Source organism: Condylostylus longicornis, unplaced genomic scaffold, assembly GCF_029603195.1.
Source record: "Condylostylus longicornis isolate FDR11 unplaced genomic scaffold, ASM2960319v2 ptg000055l, whole genome shotgun sequence".
NCBI classification, from domain to species: Eukaryota; Metazoa; Arthropoda; class Insecta; order Diptera; family Dolichopodidae; genus Condylostylus; species Condylostylus longicornis.
In genome coordinates this window covers 14,481,591-14,505,140 of record NW_026578024.1, presented here as the reverse complement: position 1 = coordinate 14,505,140, position 23,550 = coordinate 14,481,591, and the positions used below count along the sequence as shown (strand labels likewise).

Below are 23,550 nucleotides of genomic sequence, written 5' to 3'. Positions count from 1 at the left end.
AACTTGTAAAAAATTTGCTTTCCTTTTATTAACCCTTCAATTATAGTTTGGGTACGCTATTATTTCGAAAAGCGAGAAAAACTTTTACATTGTATTATGAAAACGTTATACAAAGAAAAATAAAAAAAAAAATATTAAATTTCCACTATAATAAAACTCATTTAAATATGGCTAAATTTTTTTTTTTTATTCATACATACAAATATAGAGTTGCCATTTTATTATTATTTTTAATCTGTAAAGAAGAGTAAATATGCCACAGAATTTATAATTGCTACAAAAAATTAAAAACAAAACAAACTAATGAAGAAACACTAAAATATTTGATTTGGAAATCAGTTATGATGAGCAGATAGCTGACAATATTATAAATTTCTTTAATATTTACGTATATCCATTGGATTTAATCTTACGTACCCAAAATGTATATCAAAAAAAGTAAATTTACACAAAGTAAATTCAGATGTGATTTTTTTACACAAATCGGACTCAAACTGAGATATATATACCGAAAATTCAAAGAGATACAGGCATCCTTCTTCTTGCAAATGATATTTTTTTTCTGTTGTTCTATTTTCTATATGAAGGACTGCATTTTCTATAAATTTCAACCTACATTACTCGATAATTACATTATACAAATATATGACAGAGCAAAATAGCGAGATAGACAATTAGACCCTTAATTTAAGGAATACGAATAGAAATCAGCTCAAAGGCAAATCTATTGTAGTTCATAACTCGAATTTATTTTCTAATTTACAACACAAACATGCGTACATTTAAGTTTTCTGCCGAAAACATTTTCCTAAACAAAATGAAAATTTTACTTAATTTTCTTTTGGGAAATGGCAACACTATCTTTAATATAGAATTATGCATTATTGTTTATATTAAATATATGTATGTATATATGATTTTTATGTATAATCCATGCATATAATAACATTTTATTATTATTTAACATAACAGGAGTGGTAAAACAAAAATCATGTATTGTTGGTTGCGGCACGCTCTTTTATTTTTTCTTTCCTCTTTCTCAATGCAATATTAGGAATAGAAATACTATTTAAAAAAAAAATTACATTAATATGCATGAACATATGTACATTTATACACATATAAATGCATACAATATAATAAAAAGTCTTCCTTGTGTATAATACAAAAGGAAAAATAATTAAAAATGATTCAAAATAATTGAATGAGTATTTAAGTATAAAATGTTGAGAAATTTTCTTCAACAATTTATTTGTTTAAACAATGTAGGTAATAAGAAAAAATAGGAAAAAAAATAGAATTGTAATAAAATCATTGCGTGTATACTTATACATACGCATATACATAGAAGCGTACATAAAATAAATAATTACCAGTTTTTCTATAACGGTATAAGAAATTCAAAAAATACAATTTTTTTTTTTTGTATTGCACAAGAATAATTAAATTGTGTAAAGTTTTCTAGGACATTATTGAATTTTTCAATTTTTTTCTTTACTCTATGTATGACATTACCACCATTTCCAATAAACTCAATTGATATAATAATGTGATTTGATTATAATTTTCTTATTATATAAACTTACAGGCATACATTCAATTCTACACTAAAAAATGTATTAAGTAGAAAAGGCAAACATTGTTATATAAAAAGAAAGTATAAAATTACAATAAACAAAACATAAATAAACATTCCTATATATACATACATACATATGTATATATATATTTGGTTGTATATGAATTTAAACATCAGAAAAGGTCATGGATTTTTTAAATAGATTCTAATGTTTACGTAAAAAGAATAAAAGAACATATAAATACATATATATGTACATATATATGTACTTATTCGCTTATTTATGTGCTCATTTACCATGTTGTATACTATGTAATTTGTAGGTACTTTGACATATAAATAAAAAAAAAAATAATAATCCTTTGAAACAAAAATAATTATTATGTATTTTTAAGTCCATTGCACTCATATACATGCATACATACATACATATGAACATTGCTAAATATATGTATTTGTTTGTTTATCACTGCATCTATTGATTTTAAGTCTTATATAAAAAAAAAAAAAAAAACACTTTTTTTTTTTTGGGATTTTGGGGGGATTTAAGTAACATTAAAGAAACTGAAACTCATACAATTTGGTGGTGCCATCAACAATTTTTTTTTTCTTGTTTTATTTTATTCTATTATTTTTCATATAAATCAAATATTATGGCGGTTTATTTTTTTTTAATTATTTTTTACTTGATTTCATTTGTAAATATTTTGATTTAACAATTTTTTTTATCATTTTAATGTCGCTGATGAAGTTTTTCATTAATTTGTGTACGAAATAATAATAGAACTTGCAACATTATTTATATTCATTATTTGTTGCTATACTAATAGATTATTATGCAGAACGTGTAAATATTGTGATTATGGTGGTTAAGTAGTACTCGTATACATGTTTGAGCAACATCGGTTATGTAGTGTTAAAACTAAGGTGCCATTACAAAATTTAAATTAGGAGAATTCGTAAATGAAAATTTTTGAGGTTCTTAAGCTTTAAATTTAAAAATTTTTATTTTAAATAATTTATATTATAAATGTTATTAAAAAATACTTAAAATATATGAGTGATATCCAATTTGCAAATTTTCCTCAAATAAAGCACTTACTTACAAAGCAACAATAATGCACTGCTTACAATTTGAGTTTTGGATTATAATTTTGAACTTTTGTTTTTGAATAGAACTTGAACAGTTAGTTCTATGCTTTGAATTTTTTAATTAATTTGAACTTCTATTTTAGTAGAAGATATATTTTTTTGGTAATTCAAACCAAATACAAAACACAAAAAATTTATTTCCGCTATGAATGACATTATCAAAAATTTCTGATTTGCAATTTGAATCATCTGACTTTGCTATAGTTTTATGTTTTATTTGAAAGATGGACGTAACCAATACATACATACATATACTCATGCAATTTATGTAATTTCTGCTTGGAACATTTTACTAAATAAATCATGCGTTTAATCAAAATAGATTTAGTGCTTTCACTTACGAATAATTCGGGAATTAATAATCTTTGTTATTGTAGAAATGAATCAGTAGATACAGTATTAAACTAGCTTATACGAGTATAACATTATAATATAAAAATTCTAAGTACAATACTTAATTTCCTACTCTCATTTCTCTGCCTAAAATTGAATTTATTAATAAATAAAGCTTCACAAAAGAAAAAACACAAAAATTGAAATTAAAAATCGATATCTAAAAAAAAATTTAAGAGAGAAGAAGGGGTAAAAAAAATCCATTGAAATTTTTATACAAATAAAATATCTTAATTAATCAGATTGAATTTTTGTACCCAAATCATGACAAGCTAAAAATTATAGATGAGACAATCGATTAAAAATCTCACATCGATTTTTGTTTTTTGCTTCAACTTTTTGATCTATTAAAGAAGAAATAAATTAAAAATCATGATGGCCAATAATAATTGAAATTCAATTATTTTTTATTTTTATTTTAGTGTAAATTGGCTTAAGAAAAAAGAAAAAATTTTTCTACATTTTTTTTTTCTTATTATTTAGATCGTGCTTTATAATTAAAATTTTAGAACTTTTGAACTTAAATGACTAAGTGATAAAGAATTTTTTACAATATTTTTATTTTAAATATAATTTTTTTTATGATTTCAATTTAACCCTGTATTAATAATCTTAAAAATGATAACAAAATCTTAATACACATAGTAACTGTTATATTCAAACATAAGAAATGTGTATTGCGAATACTTAATTCTACTAAGTACGTTAGGTAAGTTTATAAAAAATATTAATGTGTTTATAACCCCAACATAAATTAAATAAGCAGCATTTGGTATTTTTTTACCAATTTTCAAAATGTTAATAAGAATTTTAGGAGGTTTTAAGTAAATATGGGATGGTACCATGTTACTTTCACATTTCAAATGTTATTGTATTAATATTACCTTGAAGTTAGAATTTTTGATGATAATGTCTTAATATTAATCAATTTTTGGTTAATGTTAATGTGTTTTTTACACTTTTGACCTAATTTTGTGTTTTATTTAAGATTATAAAATTATTAAAAATTTTCGTCTTTGAAAAAAAAAATTATTATTTAAAGCTTTTAAATAGTCAAGCCGGCAAACATAATTTTTGAATTATTATTTCTGTTCCCATATTTACGTTAATATGATTTTACATTCCGCTTCTAAACACTTTATTTTAAATATATTTGAAAAAGAAATTTGAAAATTGGCAAATTAAAATGTTGTCCTTGCATATTAAAATTTAATTGAAATTAACTCAATACACGTGTATTTTAATATTGTAGTTAAATGTCAACTATTAATCACTAAAATAATCTCTTCAAAATTGTAAGTCTAATCTGATTTTGGCCTGTAAAACTATAAATTTCAGAAAAGTCAATTTACGTTTTAGTACTTGGATATTTTATTTCGCTCTAATTTGAATATGGTATGACACTTATGAAATGCACGGTATAACTTAACTATCAAAATGTCGCGATATATCGAAAATATCGATTGTTAAATAAGTAAATTTTACCGATAGTTCTCCAACGCTAACATGAATTATGTTCTTTTAAAACTAATAAGTAAAGAAGAAAATTTCAAAATAAATTTCTTTAGAATTAAAATTAAAAAATTTCAATTATTTTTTAAAAAATTTTAAAGTATGTAGGTACTTATTATAATTGTTGTTTTTACATTTTATATTAATTCTTTAAAAGATAAATTTAAAAAATCCTTTAATATTAATCCAATAAATAAAAGAGTTTGAGATTTTTATTGTTCTCTATTTTCACTTTATGTTCAAAAAAACAAAAAAAAAAAACGAAATAAAAAAAATTGCCGTGCGCAAACCTAATAGTCTAGCTGGAGCCAGTTAAATGTCATTAAGTCGCCTTCCAACTCATCCTCCTTTAGAGACATAAAAACAACACAAAAAAATCAATAAACAAATTGTGTATACATAAAATAAAGGAGTTGAAATTTTTGAATATTCAAGGAGTAAAATTGATACTTTTTTTTTATTTTATTCTGATTTTGATGAAAAAAAAATCGATACAAAAAATATAAATAGAGAAATGGAACTGATTACTTTTATTGCTGTCATACTATGAAGACTAAGTAGTATAAGGTATTTCCACCATTCCAGTTAATTAACTTTTGATTGAAAAATTTAGTTTAAGTCAGAAGATTTCAATTGAAAACTATTCCAAATATTATTAAAAATCTGATTTAAATTTTAACTTAAAAATTATTGAAAACACTTAAAGTAGGAGAACTTATTTATTTATGGATATTAGAAATTCGGCAAAAACCCAATCTTAAAAAAATAACATATTAAATTAACCTTGAGAAATTTAAGAGAATAACAAAAATAAAAAAAACTGGCATACCACCAAATTTTTGAGTATACTTTCCCAAATTTTTGGTTTTGATACCGCAATAATTTTTACTAAATCACAACTTTAATTTAAGGTTATTGTTGATTCATTTCTCCACTTTTTTAGAAATTTTATTTAATTTTTTTTTGTTTAACTTTTAAGCACATACAAACACAAGTAACGTACATTCATGTATAGGCATATATGTAATCAAGCATTAAGTATCGGTACCCACAAGTAACACTACATTATATTTAAAATTTCCTTTTTTTTTTGGTATTGCTATTCAATAAAAAATGGTTTGCCATGAAAAATTTTCGAATTTTCGAAAACGCTTAATATTTTCTAAGTCTTGGATGACCTTACAACAAATTGACAATATGATTTATGTTTTTGAGAATGCATACAAAAATATGAGGCACTGTTTACATACACGATAAAATCTAAAATTTAATCTAAGTCTGCCGAAAGTTGTATATGTAAACACTCTTGGACGTTACACTTTGTCTGATGGAAAATACTCGTAATAATAAAAATTACCCTATTCTTATGCGATTTTACTGACATATTTTTTAAAAAGTAAAATGACGACCATTAGTTTTTTGTGAATGTTTTAAACAGCTGAACTTTGACGTAAAATCTGAACTGTATCAGATAATTTCAATCTAATATATAAACAATCATCACACTTTTATCGTAGATTTAATCTTAGGTTTTGTCATATGCAATACCTAATATTTATCAGTTTTTCCACAATGATTTAAATATGCATTCAAAAACTGTTTGGAAAATTTCATGTTTGAGTTGAAGTACATTCTCTTGGACCCCAACAACTTTGTATAAAAATTGGTATACACACATTACATAATATGTACATTTAGAATGGTTAATATTCTACAACGATATTTCTCGGAGTTATTGACACGTTTTTGGTAAATTTTTATATTTCATTTTTTTTTTTTTTTTTCATTTATTTTCCATAAAAGTTCTATTTAATATCGCCTCGCCATACTTTTAACAATTTTAGTTTTCCTTTTTCTATAGTTTGAAATTTTTAGGTTTCGTGATTTTTTTTTTTGTTTTTTTTTTTTAGCTTTCATGAAGAAATTATATTAAAGTTTTGTAATTTATTATGTCTGTGTTTTTATATTTTTGAATACCAATTGTATATAGTTTAAGCTGACACGAATAAAAAAAAAAATAAATGAAATGCTAAAATAGGAAATAGGGAAAAGACAATGTTTTTTCATTTTGCTGCTTTTTCTTTAACTTGTAAATGAAATATAAGAAATACATACATATACATATATAAGTAGTATTAATATAAAAATATATGTACACACATAAATATATGTACATAATTATATACAAGTGTAGTTAAGTATATATATGTACAATTTCAATACTCTTGTAACTTCATTCAAGGAAGTTACAACAAATTTTTTGCTTAATTCAAAATAATAAATACCATGAAAATATGAAGGAAAACTAAAAAAAAAAATCTACATACATACATATATACTTACTATTTATATTCGTGTGTTGGTATGAGATATAAGGAAACAAGAGTATTGTTGGAAAAAAAAAGTTTTTAATCATGAAATCCTTGAATGAACTTATTTAGTGCAATTTTACTTACTTAATAAAAGTAGTATAACAGTTCTGTATTTTACATTTAAATGTTAAAACTTAATAAATTAGTTTGGTTTTTTAAAAATCTTCGTGTTGTAAAAATTTTAACTTTATTTATTAAGTAAATAACAAATAATTTGAACTTTATAAGCCAGTCTAAATCATTCTTCTTATTATGTAAAGTTTTTCTTTTAATTTCAAAATATTCTGTTCTGCCTACAAAACTCATAAATAAAAAATAATCTTACTTATAGAATTTCCCCAAAAACGAAAAGTATAAAATGAAGAGTAGATATACAAAATGTACCCCATGAGGAATCCACATGAAATTTAGAAATTTCAAAATTTGCAAAAATAACCAAACCAAAATAAATTTATTTTTTGCATAAAATTATTTTAAATTCTTGGAAACTACCATATTCAACACTTCTCCGGTACTAGTATCATTAAAAAAAACATTGACAGAAAATTTTTAATATTTATACATACTAAATATATTTTTAACATTTTATACATACACACATGTTTACCATCATGTAACACATAATATTAAAAGTCTGAAACAACTAGAACACATGAAATAAAAACAGAAAAAAAAATTATAGTAAAAAACTGAAAATTTGTCACACAATTAGCATGAAATTGACATTATCATTAGCTTTGAATTGCCAACCACAGAAACAAACATCGTTTTTTTCTTTTTATTAAAGAAAACTATAATATAAAAGAAACCATGACATGACAACATACCAAAATAAAAATAAAAAATTACATGAAATTGACTATATCAAAGTAGAGACAAAATCCAAATTTCTATAAATTCTTTTTAAAACTTTCAAATACATTTAAAATAGAAGAAAATTGTTAAGGACATGGTGAATAACTTAAAATAAACAATAAATACAAAATGTTGTATTAAGTTAAATTAAAAAAAAAAAAAGAAAATTTTTGAAAAAAAATCTTAAAATAGAAACAAAAACTTAAGAGCAAAAATAATAAGGTTATTCACCCTTAAAATTTATTTTTTTCGAAAACTGTAATACATACTTGCATTTAAATTAAAAAAATAGGGTATAATAACATTCTTTTAATTTTTGTTTGAAAAGTAAAATTCATCAGATCTCAAATTATTAATCATATTTATAGCATTGTGTAATTATTTGACTACTTGTTCAAAAAGTCTATTAGTTTTGAATATTGAATTTGAAAACACAAGTGGAATAGCATTTTAAAAATCCAAAAAATCACACTATGTTGAAATTCTACTGTATGTTGTGATATTGAATTAAAGTATATTGCCAATTTAAAAAAAAAAAAACATTTATGCGAAAGTTTTGACAATTACAAAAATCAATTTCTTCCTAAAAAGTTCTTTTTCAAGGAAAGTCATCCGCTGTTGTCGTTCAGTGCTATAATACTACTTTTACATTTAAATATCCGTCAATTTTAATTACTAATTCAAATGCTTAATTTTGGATAATACTTATGCAACTCTTTTCGTTTCATGAAATACAGTAATTTGTATAACAAAATTATTTATACCTTTGAAAAAAAATTATAAAATTTCACACTTAATAAATATTTATTAAAAATTTTTTATAAATTTTTTACATTTTCTTTTAATTAAGACACACTTATTTATTAATAGTATCTAACCCAGAAAATTTTTTTATACACTTATCATTAAAAAATTGTATATAAAATGTACAATGAATTTTCGTAATTTACAAAGCATCAAAATTATAGAGTATTAAGTCAATAAAATGCAAGATAAATACAGATATAGCTACATTTATGTAAGTATATTAAAAATTACTATAAAAATTTTATTGTATAATTATATAATTATCGACTTTAATTATTTTATTTTTAACGATTTCATGTTATAACAAAAATAAATTAATTGTTAGCGCCATATTAACATTATGTCAGTCATTATAAAAATATTTTATACACAAAGTATTTACTATGTATTACATTATAAATATAATACTATGTATTACATTACATTATAATTGCAGTAACATTAATTGACGTAAACGTGATATTTACAAAGTTATTAATCAATGTTGCTAGAAAATGTCATTCACAACTGTAAAAATACAATGCACTTGGAACCACAACACAACAACGAGTCACAACAAGTTAATGCTTGTAGTTCGCTTCAAAATACATAGTAAATTTTTATTAAGTATTCATACCAGTTAATAAACATACTAATGAAATATTGAAAGAAAACCTAAAATTGATAAAAATTTACAATGTCAGTAGAGAATGAGAATAATATAAATTTATGAATATTTTTGAAAATTCATCTCAAATAGGCCTAATTTTTTTAGTCAAAATTTTATTTTTAAAGGTCGAAAAAGGTTTAGTCGAAAATCGACTGAATTTAAATCGGCTTTTACCCTTTCATTATTCGATTCAAAAAAATTATATTATTACTGAAGGTGATTTCACTAATCCATTTCAATAGATTTTAAATTCTAACACTACAATGTAGTAGACTTCTAAAGTTAGCAATATACATACGTTAGATGAAATTGTAATTGCGATTAATAACCACTATCGATTTAAATCGATTTGACTCTTATTCGAAAAAATCATTATAACATTTTCTTACTTTGAAAATAATTAAAATTCTACAAAATCTACTCATGTAGAATTTAATAATAAAATCAAACATAAATAGTCTACATACATACGTATATGAATACCTTAAATTCCCTCTCTCCCATATAAGCAAAATCAAAATGTTGTTTTTTTACCAAGTGTAAACCAGGGATCAATGACATTTTAAAGTACTTTTGTTTTTGTTTTAAATGAATTTAATTAAGCGATCAAGCGAATAATTTCAAAATTTATCTACTTTCTTTTTTTTATCTCGTTAGAAGTTTACTGAACAAAATTAAAATAAAAAATTTTAAAAATATTTTAAAGAACAATAAAAATTTAAATTTATGGAAGTAGAACAGTTAGAAAATGGTTCAGTAAATCGAATAAAGTTTTATTAATAAAAATTGTAAAAATAATATAAATTTGTGTGCTACAAATACGATAAAACATTTTGAATATAAAATATACTTACATAAATAAATACCTATGTATATACATATATTGAATCTGGATTACATACATTTAAGGAGTTTTTCATAACTTCTTAAAATTACGATTCCAAACTTTTTAAAGCTTCGAAATTCAAACTTTAAGTATCGAGCTTTAACAAAATTATTAACATAATTCAGGAATTCTTTTCACGTAACAGAAAATTTACAATCGGAATGACATTTGACAAATTATTCTATTTGACATTTTTGATTGTGAAGAATATGCGGAAATAAATGTTAAGAGTGATTGGGAATCAAAACAGAATAGGTTGTATTATCAAAACAATGTTGGCGCTTAAGTACATAATGTGATTTCTTCATTTATCATTGGATTAGAAACAATATTTTTTTTGGTTATTTATATGTTGCCCTATATATTCTGATGCCATCCTTTATACACCATGCTACAATAAAAATTTTTTTTCTTAAATTTCACAAATACTTTTATGGAAAATACATTCACATAATTATGTATGTATATTACGTAATACTTATGTTATATAAAGTAAATTCATAGGAAATTTAAATGCATAGCAGCGCAGCGCCTACAATACAAACATAATTTATAATTTAGTATTGGGAAATTAAAATTTATACCCTTAAATTTCCAAGAACAGAAAAGAAAAGAAAAAAAAAATTGTCACATTTTTGTAATAATTTCATTAATTAAAATATTTTTCGGGAAAATAAAGGAATTTATTCTAATTAATTACAAAAGTTTCGTACATTATGCAAAAGAAATTCTTATAATTTCAGTTTTGAAGTTTACCGATATCTTTTTGCTTTTTCATTAATTCACAAAAAATTTCCTATTTAAAACAATATTTTTTAATTTTTGTTAATAAAATTTTATCTTTTTTTTCTGAATTTATTGCCAATCCCTTTATCATATTCCCTTTAATTAATAGAGTATAGAAGACATGATTTAGTAGCACATTTCTGAAAGAAATTTGAAACATTTATAGTTTTTTTTTATAATTAATACAGTAAACAGTTCAGAGGTCCAATAATCAAAATAAAAATAAAATGTTATAAATCTTAAAAGAAAAAAAGTAGAGATTTTGAAAAAAAAATCTTATTTTTCATTAAAGTTTTATGTGGGTGAAAAAATTATGTTTGATTGCATTTCACTTGTAATAATTTTTGAAATTTTTACACATTTATAGTTTTAGATATCAGTGTATATTCCAATAATTTATATGTATGTATATTTTTTTGAATTACATATTTTTGTACTAAAACTGTAAGCTTCTTCTAGAATCTTCTTTTAGACAGCAGCATATTTTAATGTCAATGCGCGATGTATTATAAAAACATTTCATACAAATTTGATATAAATATGCATGACACATTTTGTCATTAGATTCATGAACTTTTTAAAATTAATTAATTCAGATTTCTCTTTACATAAAAATCTTATAAAGGAATTAGAAATCTTAATAGGGTAAGACAGTGAATTTTATTATTATTAATGCCTATTAACAACTATTAGAACACAGAACGCATAATTTAGCTCACTTACATGTAATACAATACTGCGTGTTTTAAAATGTGCTACTTTAAAAGTGCTAAATATGCTCACATACATACATTGTTTATATTAAGTAAATTTTAATTATATTTCAGATGCGAATTTAAACTTGACAACTTCTATTTGACATTAAAGCTTTTTGTTAACAACAATGTTGCCGTACACGATTTTTTTCTTTTTCAATAAATACGATACACCTGCATTATTAAAACATACTGAAATTGAATTATCAACACGACTTACGATCATACGTTACGTGGGAACACAATCTGACGTATGACACGTAGCATATTATACAGAGTATCACACTAAATTAAAACTGTTTCCTTAATTAACAAAATATTTTTCAAAATCAAATTTTACACCATCATCATGAATACCAGTTAGTAGCGTTTAAATTATAAAGACAGTCTAAGAATCACTACCCATTTATATTCATACATACATATGTACATAATTAAATTCATGATTCATAAGAGTGGAATTAAATTGATATTTCTAAATCAATTAAAAATTTTCCAATTTTTAATTCAATTTTTTCATATCTTAATATTTTTCTATGTTAAAAAAAACTTTAGCATCCCAATTGAAATTGACTTTTATTTTTGCAAATAAATCATCTTAATATTGAAATGTAAATGTATTTATATTTCTCCCTCCATTCATCCCCAATTTCACATTGGTTCTAAAAACACAAAAAAAAACAGAAAAAATTTAGTTTTTAAGTGTCTATACTTCCAATTTTACCATAGAAAAGCTCTGAAATTAAAAAAAAAAAAAATTTTTTCCTCTTATTTTTTTTTATAGAGAAATGACGATTCAGAATAAGTTAAAAATAAACTCAATAAGCATAGTGTAAAACACGATTACATAATATTGTTAACTCTTTCAATTTAAATCATATAGATACAAAATATATGTACAATAATATGTATATACAAATACTTGTAGTCATATGCCGTATAAGTTATCCACATAAGATAAAAATGAAATTTGTGTATGCCTACTTACATATGTTATTTCATATGTATATTATATAAAACGAAAACACGAAAATAAATAAAATTTATGAGATTAAACAGTAGGGTAATTTTATACAAATTTTAGTCATTTTAATATTTGTTTTGAAAATTGTTACTACTTAATATAACACTGATATCCAAAATGTAGTAATAAATTGTATCTGTACTGTATCCACATTGCAGAATAAAAAATTTATGACATGTAACAAGGTTCAAATTGCTAAAAATGGGTTTTAAAACTACGCAGAAAATTGAGAATATTTTTTAAATACATATATTATGTGGAAACAGTGTTACTAAAATTATTCAATTAAAATATTTGGGCAGGCCAAACAAATTTGTTTAGCACTTTTGCTCCAGATTTAACCATTTAACTGTAGTAATTGAATTATTAATATAATTGTAGTAGTTGAATTATTAATATAATTGTAGTAGTTGAATTGTAGTAAAACTTTTTTCAATGCATTTTGTTAAACTGAAGTATTTATAATGTGTAAAATAAAATATGTCAACACTGCTATAATTTAAATGGGTTTCGCAGCGAGAATGCTTAATATAATGATAAAGTTTATCAAGAATATTCCTTTTTTTTACAAAAATTCTTAAAATAAATATTTAAATCCAAATGCGTTCTTTAAATACATATCTACACAGTGCTGGTAGTCCATTAAATGACATTACTTGTCAAAATTTTATTTAATAATCAAATGAATTAAATAAGTTATGGAGCAAAAACTGGCATAAAATATGACACTCAATAAAATTCACAACAAGATCTTTTATAATTGTGTTCTACTGTAAAGTAAAATGAAAAAGAGATGAGTGCGCGGTTTAATTCAGTTATTCAATTCTCGTTGGTTAAATTAAATATTATATGTACAATTCATAGTTAATACCTACTTATATACATTATGTACATATACATATATGAAAAAATAATATTATCATAAATTATTTTGAACTTGTATTACTTAATAAACTTTTGTATTTAAATACATTAAACATATGTACACAGCAATTTATTTTTGTACATAAATTTTATCCCACTTCAGTATGTAGTTTTACTTATTTTAGTTCACATTTCATTTCATTTTTCATTACGTTTTTGTGAACCTGAGATCAGTTTATGTCTCTTAATTTATATATATATTTTACTATCTTATATACATATTAAATTTTATAATAAAAAATACATTAACCCATAATTAAATAATCGATAATCGATATGGAAAATATTAGCGGAATGTCTTCAACTTGTTTTTCTAATACAGTCATACTTACTTAAACGTGCGTATTAAAAAAGAAAAACAGTAAAAATTATGTAAGTTAATATGGTAACGGTGTAACTAATATACAATGATATCAAATATTAAGTAGTTATAAATATGTATATATGTAATTATAATTTTGTAGCAAAATGGATATATGGATATTGAATTTCAAAATTTAATAATAATTACAAACAAAATGTTTAAATAAGCAAAATTGATTTTAATTAGCATATTTTCTATTATTTATTATTTCTTTTTATTATACATCCGGATAATTGCAAAATTTTCTTTTATTCCAATTCAAATTGGACAGGTGGTTTTATGTTTTACGAGTAAATGAAATTCTGAGTAAGTTTACAAAATTAAACCCAATATTTTATTTGAATTTTTTTAATTAGATTAAAAATTTATTAATATTTTAATTATAAAATATTAATTTTTTCTGTTGGTAAAAAAAAAATTACACTTTGGATTTGATTACCAGTTAGAAATTTCAATTTGAAAATGAAACGACTAGTTCTGAAAATTGAACATTAATCAATTTGTTAATTTTCTAAATAACTCATTAACTATATATTGTACAAAATTAGGCTCTAACCCTGTTTAAATTAATTCTGAACTGTGCACATAACAAAAAGTAAGTTTTATTGGAATTTCTTTTTAATCTAATAAATTTTATTTTTTAAAATTTTGTTTTTGCCTAAATTTTTTGTATAAATATTTCGCTCCATCTCTTCAAGGTTTCCGGGCAGAAGTAATCAAAATTTCATATTTTAAAAATAAATCAAAAATATTAAACAGTTCAAATAAGTAAATCAATTTATTTAACAGAAACTGCCTAATTTCGATAAAAGAGGATGCAAATGGAGGAAGGATAATATATATGTAAATATTCAAATGTAAGAGCTTAAACTAAAAATTCCTTTGTATTTACTATCTTAAATCAAAATTTCTAGCAAAATTAAAATTTATTTAAATTTATTATAATGTAAAAAACCACTTCTTTTATAAAACTTATTTGCAAGTAGAAATTTTTTTCGTCAAATCTTTTTATTTAAATTTTATTATTAATACGTACAAAATATTGTAATAAATGTGCCTATAGTCGCTACAAAATAAGAAATTATTTAAAATACTTTCTGTTTTCATTTTTGATTTTATACCTACGGTGTGTGAATTTTAAAAAAAAAAAGAAAAAAACCTGACCCAAAAGTAAACGGCATATAACGTAGAATTTTAAATATTTTTATTGACCGGATTTTAGTGGCTATCCTTGTGACCACTTATTTTTTTGTATTTTTATTATTACTTTTACTATTACTGTTGTGATATTATTATCACAAGCATATTGTACAGTCACTGATATTCATAATAATCATCATTTAATACTATATTATAAATTTGAATTTACCTAATCTAAAATGTATCTAGGTATTGGAGTCCAAACATCTATATGGATATCATAATAATAATCATAATAACAATAATAATTTTTATATTTACATTTATTAATAGTCAACCAGCAATTTACATGTATTATTTTTTTTGTTAAAATAAATTACAAGTTTTGTGGTTGAATTTGTTGTTGTTTTGTTCCGCTATGAATGATTTTTTCATTTTGTTATTACATATGTACATACATTTGCATACATACATTTGCGTACATACATATTCCTATTTTAATTTCTTCTCTTTTGGAATTGAGATTTTTAATTTAAAATATTTATGTGTCCATAGTTATACCACATATTAAAATAAAAAAATATAGGTACCTTATGTCATTTCATATTAAAATTTAGTACAATTTTAAAATACAAGAGAAAAATAATAAAAAAAGAAAATAAAATTTACAGTAATCATTCATTCATATTTTGTATGAATGACGACCGCTGCTGACTGATTGATTGTTCAATTTTGGTCATTTATAAGAAAATTATGATTGTTTAAAATATACACGAGCAACATATTTAAATGTATAATTTAAGTATACATGAATTAGTATGTAGGTACGAGTATACCTATTTAAAAAGATATTAAATTTGTAGGTTCATTCATTAATTTATGTCGTGGTTTTTAAAAATTATATGTAAATAGGTAGGTAGGTAGATTCGTACATGTGTACAACTGATTTATTGTTATCAGTCTATAAATATTTTTTTTAAGACTTAAATTATCTAGGTAAAATTGTAGCTAACATTTAATTAATTTAAAGTTTATCGCATTTTTTCTTATTCAAAAATTTCAATATAACTAAAAAGGAAATTACTCCTATTAAGCTACCTAGAGAACGTAACTTTATTAAATTTCATAAAATTTGAATTATTGTTGGTTAGGTGAGCAAGTTGACTCCTACCAACTGGTTATGCAAATATATGTTAAAATTATTACAGAACATTGGGTAGGTAGATAGTGATTTTTTTTGTATAATTATTAAAGAAATTTTGCATAATAATTAAAAATAATTTTCCAATTGACCAACTTAATTAAATCATCCTAAATAGGTTTAGAAATTAGACTTTTACATTTAGAACATTCTTGATGTACCTATGTACCCAATTACCTGTAACAATTTAAGTTAAAAAATAAAGTTTTTAAAATTGAAAAAACTAGAATGTTAAAATTGCAAAGCTTCATAATTTTTATAAAAAAAAAAATAATGAACAAAATGTACTTGAGGAAAATCGTAAGCTTTCATCCCATAAACAAATGTGTGTATGTTTGTACAGGTTACCTACTTTATTAAATATATACAGTAGGTACGTAGGTATGCATTTGAAATATATTGGTACCTTTAAAATAATTTTAAAATAGTTTTTAGAAAAATATCATCATTATTAATTGAAGTCAATAAACTTTCAAGATTCAATTTTAAAATGTAAAATTTAATTTTAAAATGTGTTAGCCGCAAAAACATCTATAACAATATACATAATTACTAATATAACTGAAAATAAATAGCAATTTATACTCGGTCCAAATGTAATTGATTCAATAGTTTTTCTAGCTTAATTAGTTTTTTTCTTACATTTTAATTTCTATTTAATTTTTTTATTTACATTATATTACATATGTATAACCATACTATTAAAGATATAGAGATAGATATATATATATAGTACCTGTATTAAAAATATATATAATGGATACACATGTATATATTATAAATATTGTATTATATAGATTGATGCCTATAAATTTTCTTATACATATAAATTTAAACGTGTGTACATAAAAATGTTCTTTTCTATTTTTAAAATAATTGAGTCAGAGAAATTCTTTAGGGGATAATAATCAGAATTTTTATATTATCATATACATATGTATGTAGGTAGGTTCCTAAATACATGTATTTTCTCTACTACACCACATTTTGTAATTTAAAATAATTTTAATGTTAATATTAAGCGGGTAAGTTCCTACATTATGTGTCAAATATTTTATTAAAATTAATTTACTTCAATAGATTTATAATCTATAGGCACAAAATATTAAGAATATATACAAGTTTTTCAAGTCAAAAACATTTTTTTTCGAAAATATCACTGAGACTAGCAACTAAAATTTGTCAAAAGAAAAAAACCAAGCTAAATATTTCTAGTTAGAAGTACATACATACAATTACATATGTACAAATATCTAAACATACTAGATAGGTACTAGGTAGGTCCATTAGTATAAAAATAAAATCAACCACCTTTTAAATGTAATTAAAAAAGTTTTGTTAGCAGTTAACAAAAAATTAGACGATAAACTATTTATGTAGATAAAAGGTATCTACATGTTATAGGAAATAAACAAACTTCCAATTGGAAAAGTAGCCTTTTTTTATTCTTATTTGAAAAATCTATAAATGAAAAGGTCAAAATTTTATACTTTATGCGTGTCAAAAAAGAAAAAAAAAATTATTAGATACGTCATCATAATACAATTAAGTTAATTATAAATATTTAATTTAACCTACTAATTTAGTAAAAAAAAATATTAATCTATTTAAAAAATTTTTAATAAAAAGCATCCATCTTTATTTTTTGTTTTTTTTCAAATTGAACATGCCAAAAAATATAGACCAGGAAGAAGACTCCATTTATAAATATTTCCTTCACTTAAAACGTTCTTAATTCTTTTTTTGTTTTATTTTTTGTATTTTTTTAGTATAGAATACCTTGCCCTTTAAAAGGAACAAGGGAGTGTACATTGAAACTTTTTTCCTTACCCATATTATTTTCTTTTTTTTTTTTGCTAATTTAATTCTCACTTTCAAAAATTCAGTTCACTAATTTAACACTGAAATTGTTATCGAATTCTTTTTCGAAAAAATTTATAATTATTTGTAAAATATTGGTAATCCTTTATTTAATATTACTTATTTTAGCTTAAACATGTTTTTTTTTTGAAAAGAAAATATTCAAATAAATTACTGAAATCTAATATACAAAATTTTTTTTTTTTATATACAAATGTACCAATTGAATCGAAAACCGCAATATTTTACGATACCGCTTAAACTTCAATCCGCCGATTAGTTCAACACTTCAACTCAATACTGTTGAAAAAAAAAACTCAAGAAAGTTCAACAAACATAATTCACAATTTTATTTTTAATATTGTTGTTTCACTTGTTTATTTAATATTATTTTTTAAGTTGGTATGCTTGCTTTACTATTCACAATATAAATACTTATAAAGATGTAAAATGGAAAATATTTCATGGTTAAATTGAAATACGTCATTCATTTCTTAATTATTTTTTAATCAAATTATATTAAAACTGATCTCGAATTTTATTTAAATTTCGAAACCATATTAAATTTTAGGCTAGTTAACTTTATAAAAACTAATAAGATTTGTTTATGAGCGTGTTTCTTTTCATCCAAGAATTTTTGCATATTTGAGTTTTTGACAAGTCATATTAGTTTGAATTTAATCTATACTTTACTAAAAAATAACACTTACTTTGTTTATATGACAGCTTGAATACTTGACTGATTGAGAGCCAATGATGTTTAACTATTATAAGTTATTATTTACATTTTAAGCCAAAAAAGCCAAATGAATTGTTCGACTTAAGGAAAGCCTTCTTCAATTAGTTTCTTCAAGTGAAGTAACATTTATATAGGAGGTTTAAGTCAAGCAGCGTTGTTTTATAGAAATTCTACCAATTTTTTTTTTAATTTTTCTAATTTAATAACATTATTTTTTTTCTTCTCCAAAAAAATTTCATCAACATTCAATATGAAATTAATATGGTGCATTTTATCGTAAAATGAAAAATACTTTTTCATTTTACGATAAAACGTAATTGTAAAATTTTTAATTAAAAATATATCAATAATTTGAAATGTTTGACACCATTTAGGTCAATCAAAATTTAATTAGGATTCAAAACATTTTTTTCAATGGTTGTTAATTTTTCCGAAATATATAATAAAGAATTATAATTTTTTATTTTTTATTGGTATGAAAAGAAAACTTCCTTTTGTTCGGAATAAAATACTTTTTTTTATTTGCTAATATATTTCGTGCGCTACATACGCACTTTATCAAAGCTGATTTTCTTCTCCAAAGATGAAAAAAAATATTTTATTCCGAATAAAAGGAAGTTTTCTTTTAATTAGGATTATTATGATAATTTATTTGAATATTTATGAGCCAAAACGCTCATGAATTCTCTCTAAAATTTGCATAAAATAAAAAAAAATCCATGTTGGTCTTGATGGTAGCTATTATTAATAAGTGCCTAACAATGAAATATCTTGAAATACCAGTTTTTCATTTCGTGCACATATTTCAAAAGTAATGCAATTAACTTTCAAGAATTCACGAACTATTTTCAGTTTCGTTTAAGAATTTGTTGGAATTTCTACTAATTTTTTGGCGTATTAATTTTTAGTGATGATTGATATCTACAATAGCCATTTTATTAATGGTAACTCTGTTTTTACATCACGGTTTCCCGGTTTTTTTATGTCAATTGCCTGCGATATGTAATTTAAATTGGCGCAATTTAAAACAAATGAAGTTAAAAATAATTGTTAATAGAATATAATAATAAGGAAATTTTGGTGTTTAAAAATTAGAATTATATAAAAATATTAAATAAATTATAGAAATGTTTTTTAAACGTTCAACATTGCGTTATGCTCATACAAATGGTCATACTCATTGCACTTACACGGACGATGGAAGGTATGTAAGAAAGTTTTATTATTAAATTCGTACCTACATATGTACATATGTATACAAATTTCTGAAATTGCATTTATAATTAAGCACGATAATCACCTGTGGATCTGACGGTGACATGAGAACATGGGAAGGTATTGATGATGATGATCCCAGTTCAAAATGTTTGGGAGAATTTATTGTTTGTATTCTTCATTATGAAAACAGAATATTGGTATCGACAGATTTAAATACAGTACAAGCTTATAACTACCCAGATATTACAAGAGATGGCACAGAATTTCGTTTTACAGCTCCAGCTAATTGTATTGCTCTTAATAAAGATTATATAGCAGCTGGATCAGAAGATACTGATATTAAAGTTTTAAGGAGAGATAAATCTGACAGTGAGATTATTTTTCAAGGGCACAGTGGACCCATCCTTTCGCTAGATTTAAGTATCCAAAATATTTTAGCTTCTGTTTCTGGCGATGGTACTTTGAAATTATGGGATTTAAATGAAAAAATTGAAATTAAAACTTTTGATGGGTTTCCTAAAGTACGAAGTCTTGAAGAAGTTAAATGCTATGGAAGCCCATCATTTGAACCATTAAAAGGTGATTCATTGGCTTTTTGTAAAGGAAAGGAAATAATAATTGTTAATACGGCCACTTTTGAAATTCAGTTCACCTTGTCAGATGACAAAATCACTTCTGATTATTCTCATTGTAAATTTTCAAGCAACGGAGATTTCATAGTAGCTGGAACCCGGGGCGGTGAAATTTCTATGTGGAATTTTGCAAAAAGGCAGTTAGTACAAGGAGAAACTGCAAATTCAGAATGTCAAAGCATAACATCTATTTGTTGGAATCCTAAGAATAATGGTGAAATTGCATATTGCGACTCTACAGGTCAATTAGGAATTATTTCGACTGATTGCACTGAAAGCTTATCCAAAAAAGAAAGAGCTAAAGAATATTTAGAAAATTTAGAGGACAATGTAATGAATAATTTTGAAATTGAAGATGATGGGCTTCCTGGAGGTGAGTTCCCAGAAGAAAATGATGACGGAATTTCTCTAGAAAAATTAAAAAATGATACTTTAAAGGCTAACGGTCTTGATATTAACGATAACGATGATAAAGATTTTGAAACAAAAAGTATTCCATCAATAAGTGACACAGATCATAGGATCTTCACCAAAAAATTTAAACAACAAGAGCCATTTCAACCAGGAGCGGCACCAGATGATTTGGATGATCGTTATTTGGTTTGGAATAATATAGGAATTGTACGCTCCATCAATTCGGATGATGAAAATTCAATACACATAGAATTTCACGATGTTACAACTCACCATGCTCTCCATATTAACAATTATTGGAATCATAATATGGCTGCTCTAAGCTCAACAGTTTTAGCACTAAGCAGCTATAATTGTAGTAAATTTGTATGCATATTACTTGGTGGCATAGGGAGTCGTGAATGGTCTGCAGAATTGCCGAATTGCGAAGGTAAAACATTTTTTATAATATTAATGTAATGCTAATATCAAACTTTACAGGGATTCAAGCTATTACAGCTACAGATAATATAGTTGCGGTCGCTACAGATAATAGATTTCTTCGAATATTTACTGCAATGGGAACTCAACGAGAAGTTATATCAGTACCTGGTCCTGTACTATCTATATGCGGAAGGGACAATAAACTTTTTGTAACTTATCATTTTGCTCCAGCAACTGAAGACCAACATATTTCTGCTTTATTTATTCAAGTATTTGGTCCCACATTAAGAACAAAAGACATAAGAGTTCCTTTAACGCCAGAGAAAAAACTCACTTGGATTGGATTTTCTGACAGAGGATCTCCAGTTAGTAGTGATACCATGGGACTGGTTCAAATGTACTCTTCTAAAACTGGTTGCTGGTATCCAATATGTGATACAATGAAACACACTCAGAGTATTTCAAACAATTTCTATTTAATCGAAATACTCGAAAGTACCCAACAAATTCAAGCAGTTCTTTGTAGAGGATCAACCTATCCACCTACAACTCCAAGACCTATGGTGTCAGAACTCCAAATGGAGGTTCCGCTTTGCGCAGACGACTCCCAGAAATCAAAATTCGAAGAAAATTTAATAAGACTTCATACATTCAACGTTGAAAATTCTGAAAGACTAGTTAAAGAAATTGCTTTGAAATTATTCGCATTGGCTTGCCATGCAGAGTTGGAAAGACGAGCTAAAGAGCTAATAGAAATGATAGGCTCTACCGCAATATTACCTATGGCTATAAAATATGCGGCAAGCATTGGTCGTATTCACTTGGCGGATAGATTATCTGAAATGAGAGAAACAGTTGAGGAACAGGAAAAACAAATAGAAAAGGAGGAAGTTGATAACGAAACTGGTGCTTTTAGCGTGTTACAAAATTATACCCCAAATCTTCTAACATCAATAAATAAAGCAACAATTACACCAAAATCAGTTATATCACCTAAACCAATGGTTCTTGGTTCAAAAAGAAACCCATTTAAAAGATCTGCTAATTTTGAATCAAAAAAAATAAGTAATAGTGCAGAAAATCCTTTAAGTCATTTGGTAGAGAAAGCATTAGGATTAGAAATGAACAAAAGCCAATTGGAGCAAACAACTTCCACTCAACAAAGTGTTGATACTGAAATTGAGGAAATTCCACCTACACCAAATAACGAAAATATATCTAAGAATGGACAGACAAATTTTATGACTTGGTTCAATATTAATAAGGAAAAATTGAAAAATTCAAATCCAGAATTAACGAATGCCGAATTAACTAAATTAGGAATGAAGGAATATAAAAAATCAAGTTGCAATAATAATAATATTGTTAATAGTAAAAATAATAATGATAATAATGGTGAACAAAATGATAAATTAAACAATAATAACCAGAAAAGCAACAATATTTTCACAAACGTAGGCAAAAGGAAATTGAACGATGATACGATTGAAAAGCAATCAGGTGTTGCCAAACTTGCAAAATTTACTTTTAAAGATTAAAATAATACAAAATTCAATACTAAGTTATTTTTAAATTATGGTTTTATTTTACTTAACTGTTCTTATAGCATTTAGGACTATTTAAAATAAAAAGTGCAAAAGCATGCATTTAAATTAGTTAATATTAGAATTCGTTTGATTTAATTCTATTATTTTTGATCTTTCGTTAATTATTGCCAAAGTCTTATATTAAAAAAGAAATAGATAGTTATATTCGAGTTTTGTTTGAAAAATAAACAAAACGCAATCACTTCGTAAATTATTTAATTATTTATTTTTTTTTTTGTATTTTTATGTAAGTAACTATTCTGCAAATTTGAAATCTAT

General features: G+C 23.7%; 2 protein-coding genes across 10 annotated transcripts in view; one reads left to right on the top strand and one right to left on the bottom strand.

Annotated features, from left to right (window-relative positions):
- Positions 1–18,547, bottom strand: part of LOC129611976 (actin-binding LIM protein 3) — a 103,176-nt gene extending 84,629 nt beyond the window's left edge. For all 9 annotated transcript variants that reach the window (XR_008697196.1, XM_055525409.1, XM_055525412.1 and 6 more), the window contains exon 1: positions 18,230–18,547. Coding sequence is in view for 1 of the 9 variants with exons in the window: in XM_055525413.1 (XP_055381388.1) it covers positions 18,230–18,233 (4 nt within the window). In the remaining 8 variants the exon portion in view is untranslated. The remainder of the gene's footprint in view (positions 1–18,229) is intronic.
- A 1,452-nt stretch (positions 18,548–19,999) lies between these two features.
- LOC129611794 (WD repeat and HMG-box DNA-binding protein 1) lies at positions 20,000–23,257 on the top strand. The gene is made up of 3 exons (XM_055525106.1): positions 20,000–20,202; positions 20,287–21,692; positions 21,743–23,257. The coding sequence occupies exons 1-3, from the start codon at positions 20,126–20,128 to the stop codon at positions 23,221–23,223; spliced, it is 2,964 nt and encodes a 987-aa protein (XP_055381081.1). The 5' UTR covers positions 20,000–20,125; the 3' UTR covers positions 23,224–23,257.
- The last annotated feature ends 293 nt before the right edge of the window (positions 23,258–23,550 follow it).

Coding starts and splice junctions, on each gene's coding strand:
- LOC129611794 (XM_055525106.1), top strand. CDS start 20,126: ATGTTTTTTAAACGTTCAACATTGCGTTATGCTCATACAAATGGTCAT. Junction 20,203..20,286: donor ACTTACACGGACGATGGAAG/GTATGTAAGAAA, acceptor TTTATAATTAAG/CACGATAATCACCTGTGGAT. Junction 21,693..21,742: donor AGAATTGCCGAATTGCGAAG/GTAAAACATTTT, acceptor CAAACTTTACAG/GGATTCAAGCTATTACAGCT.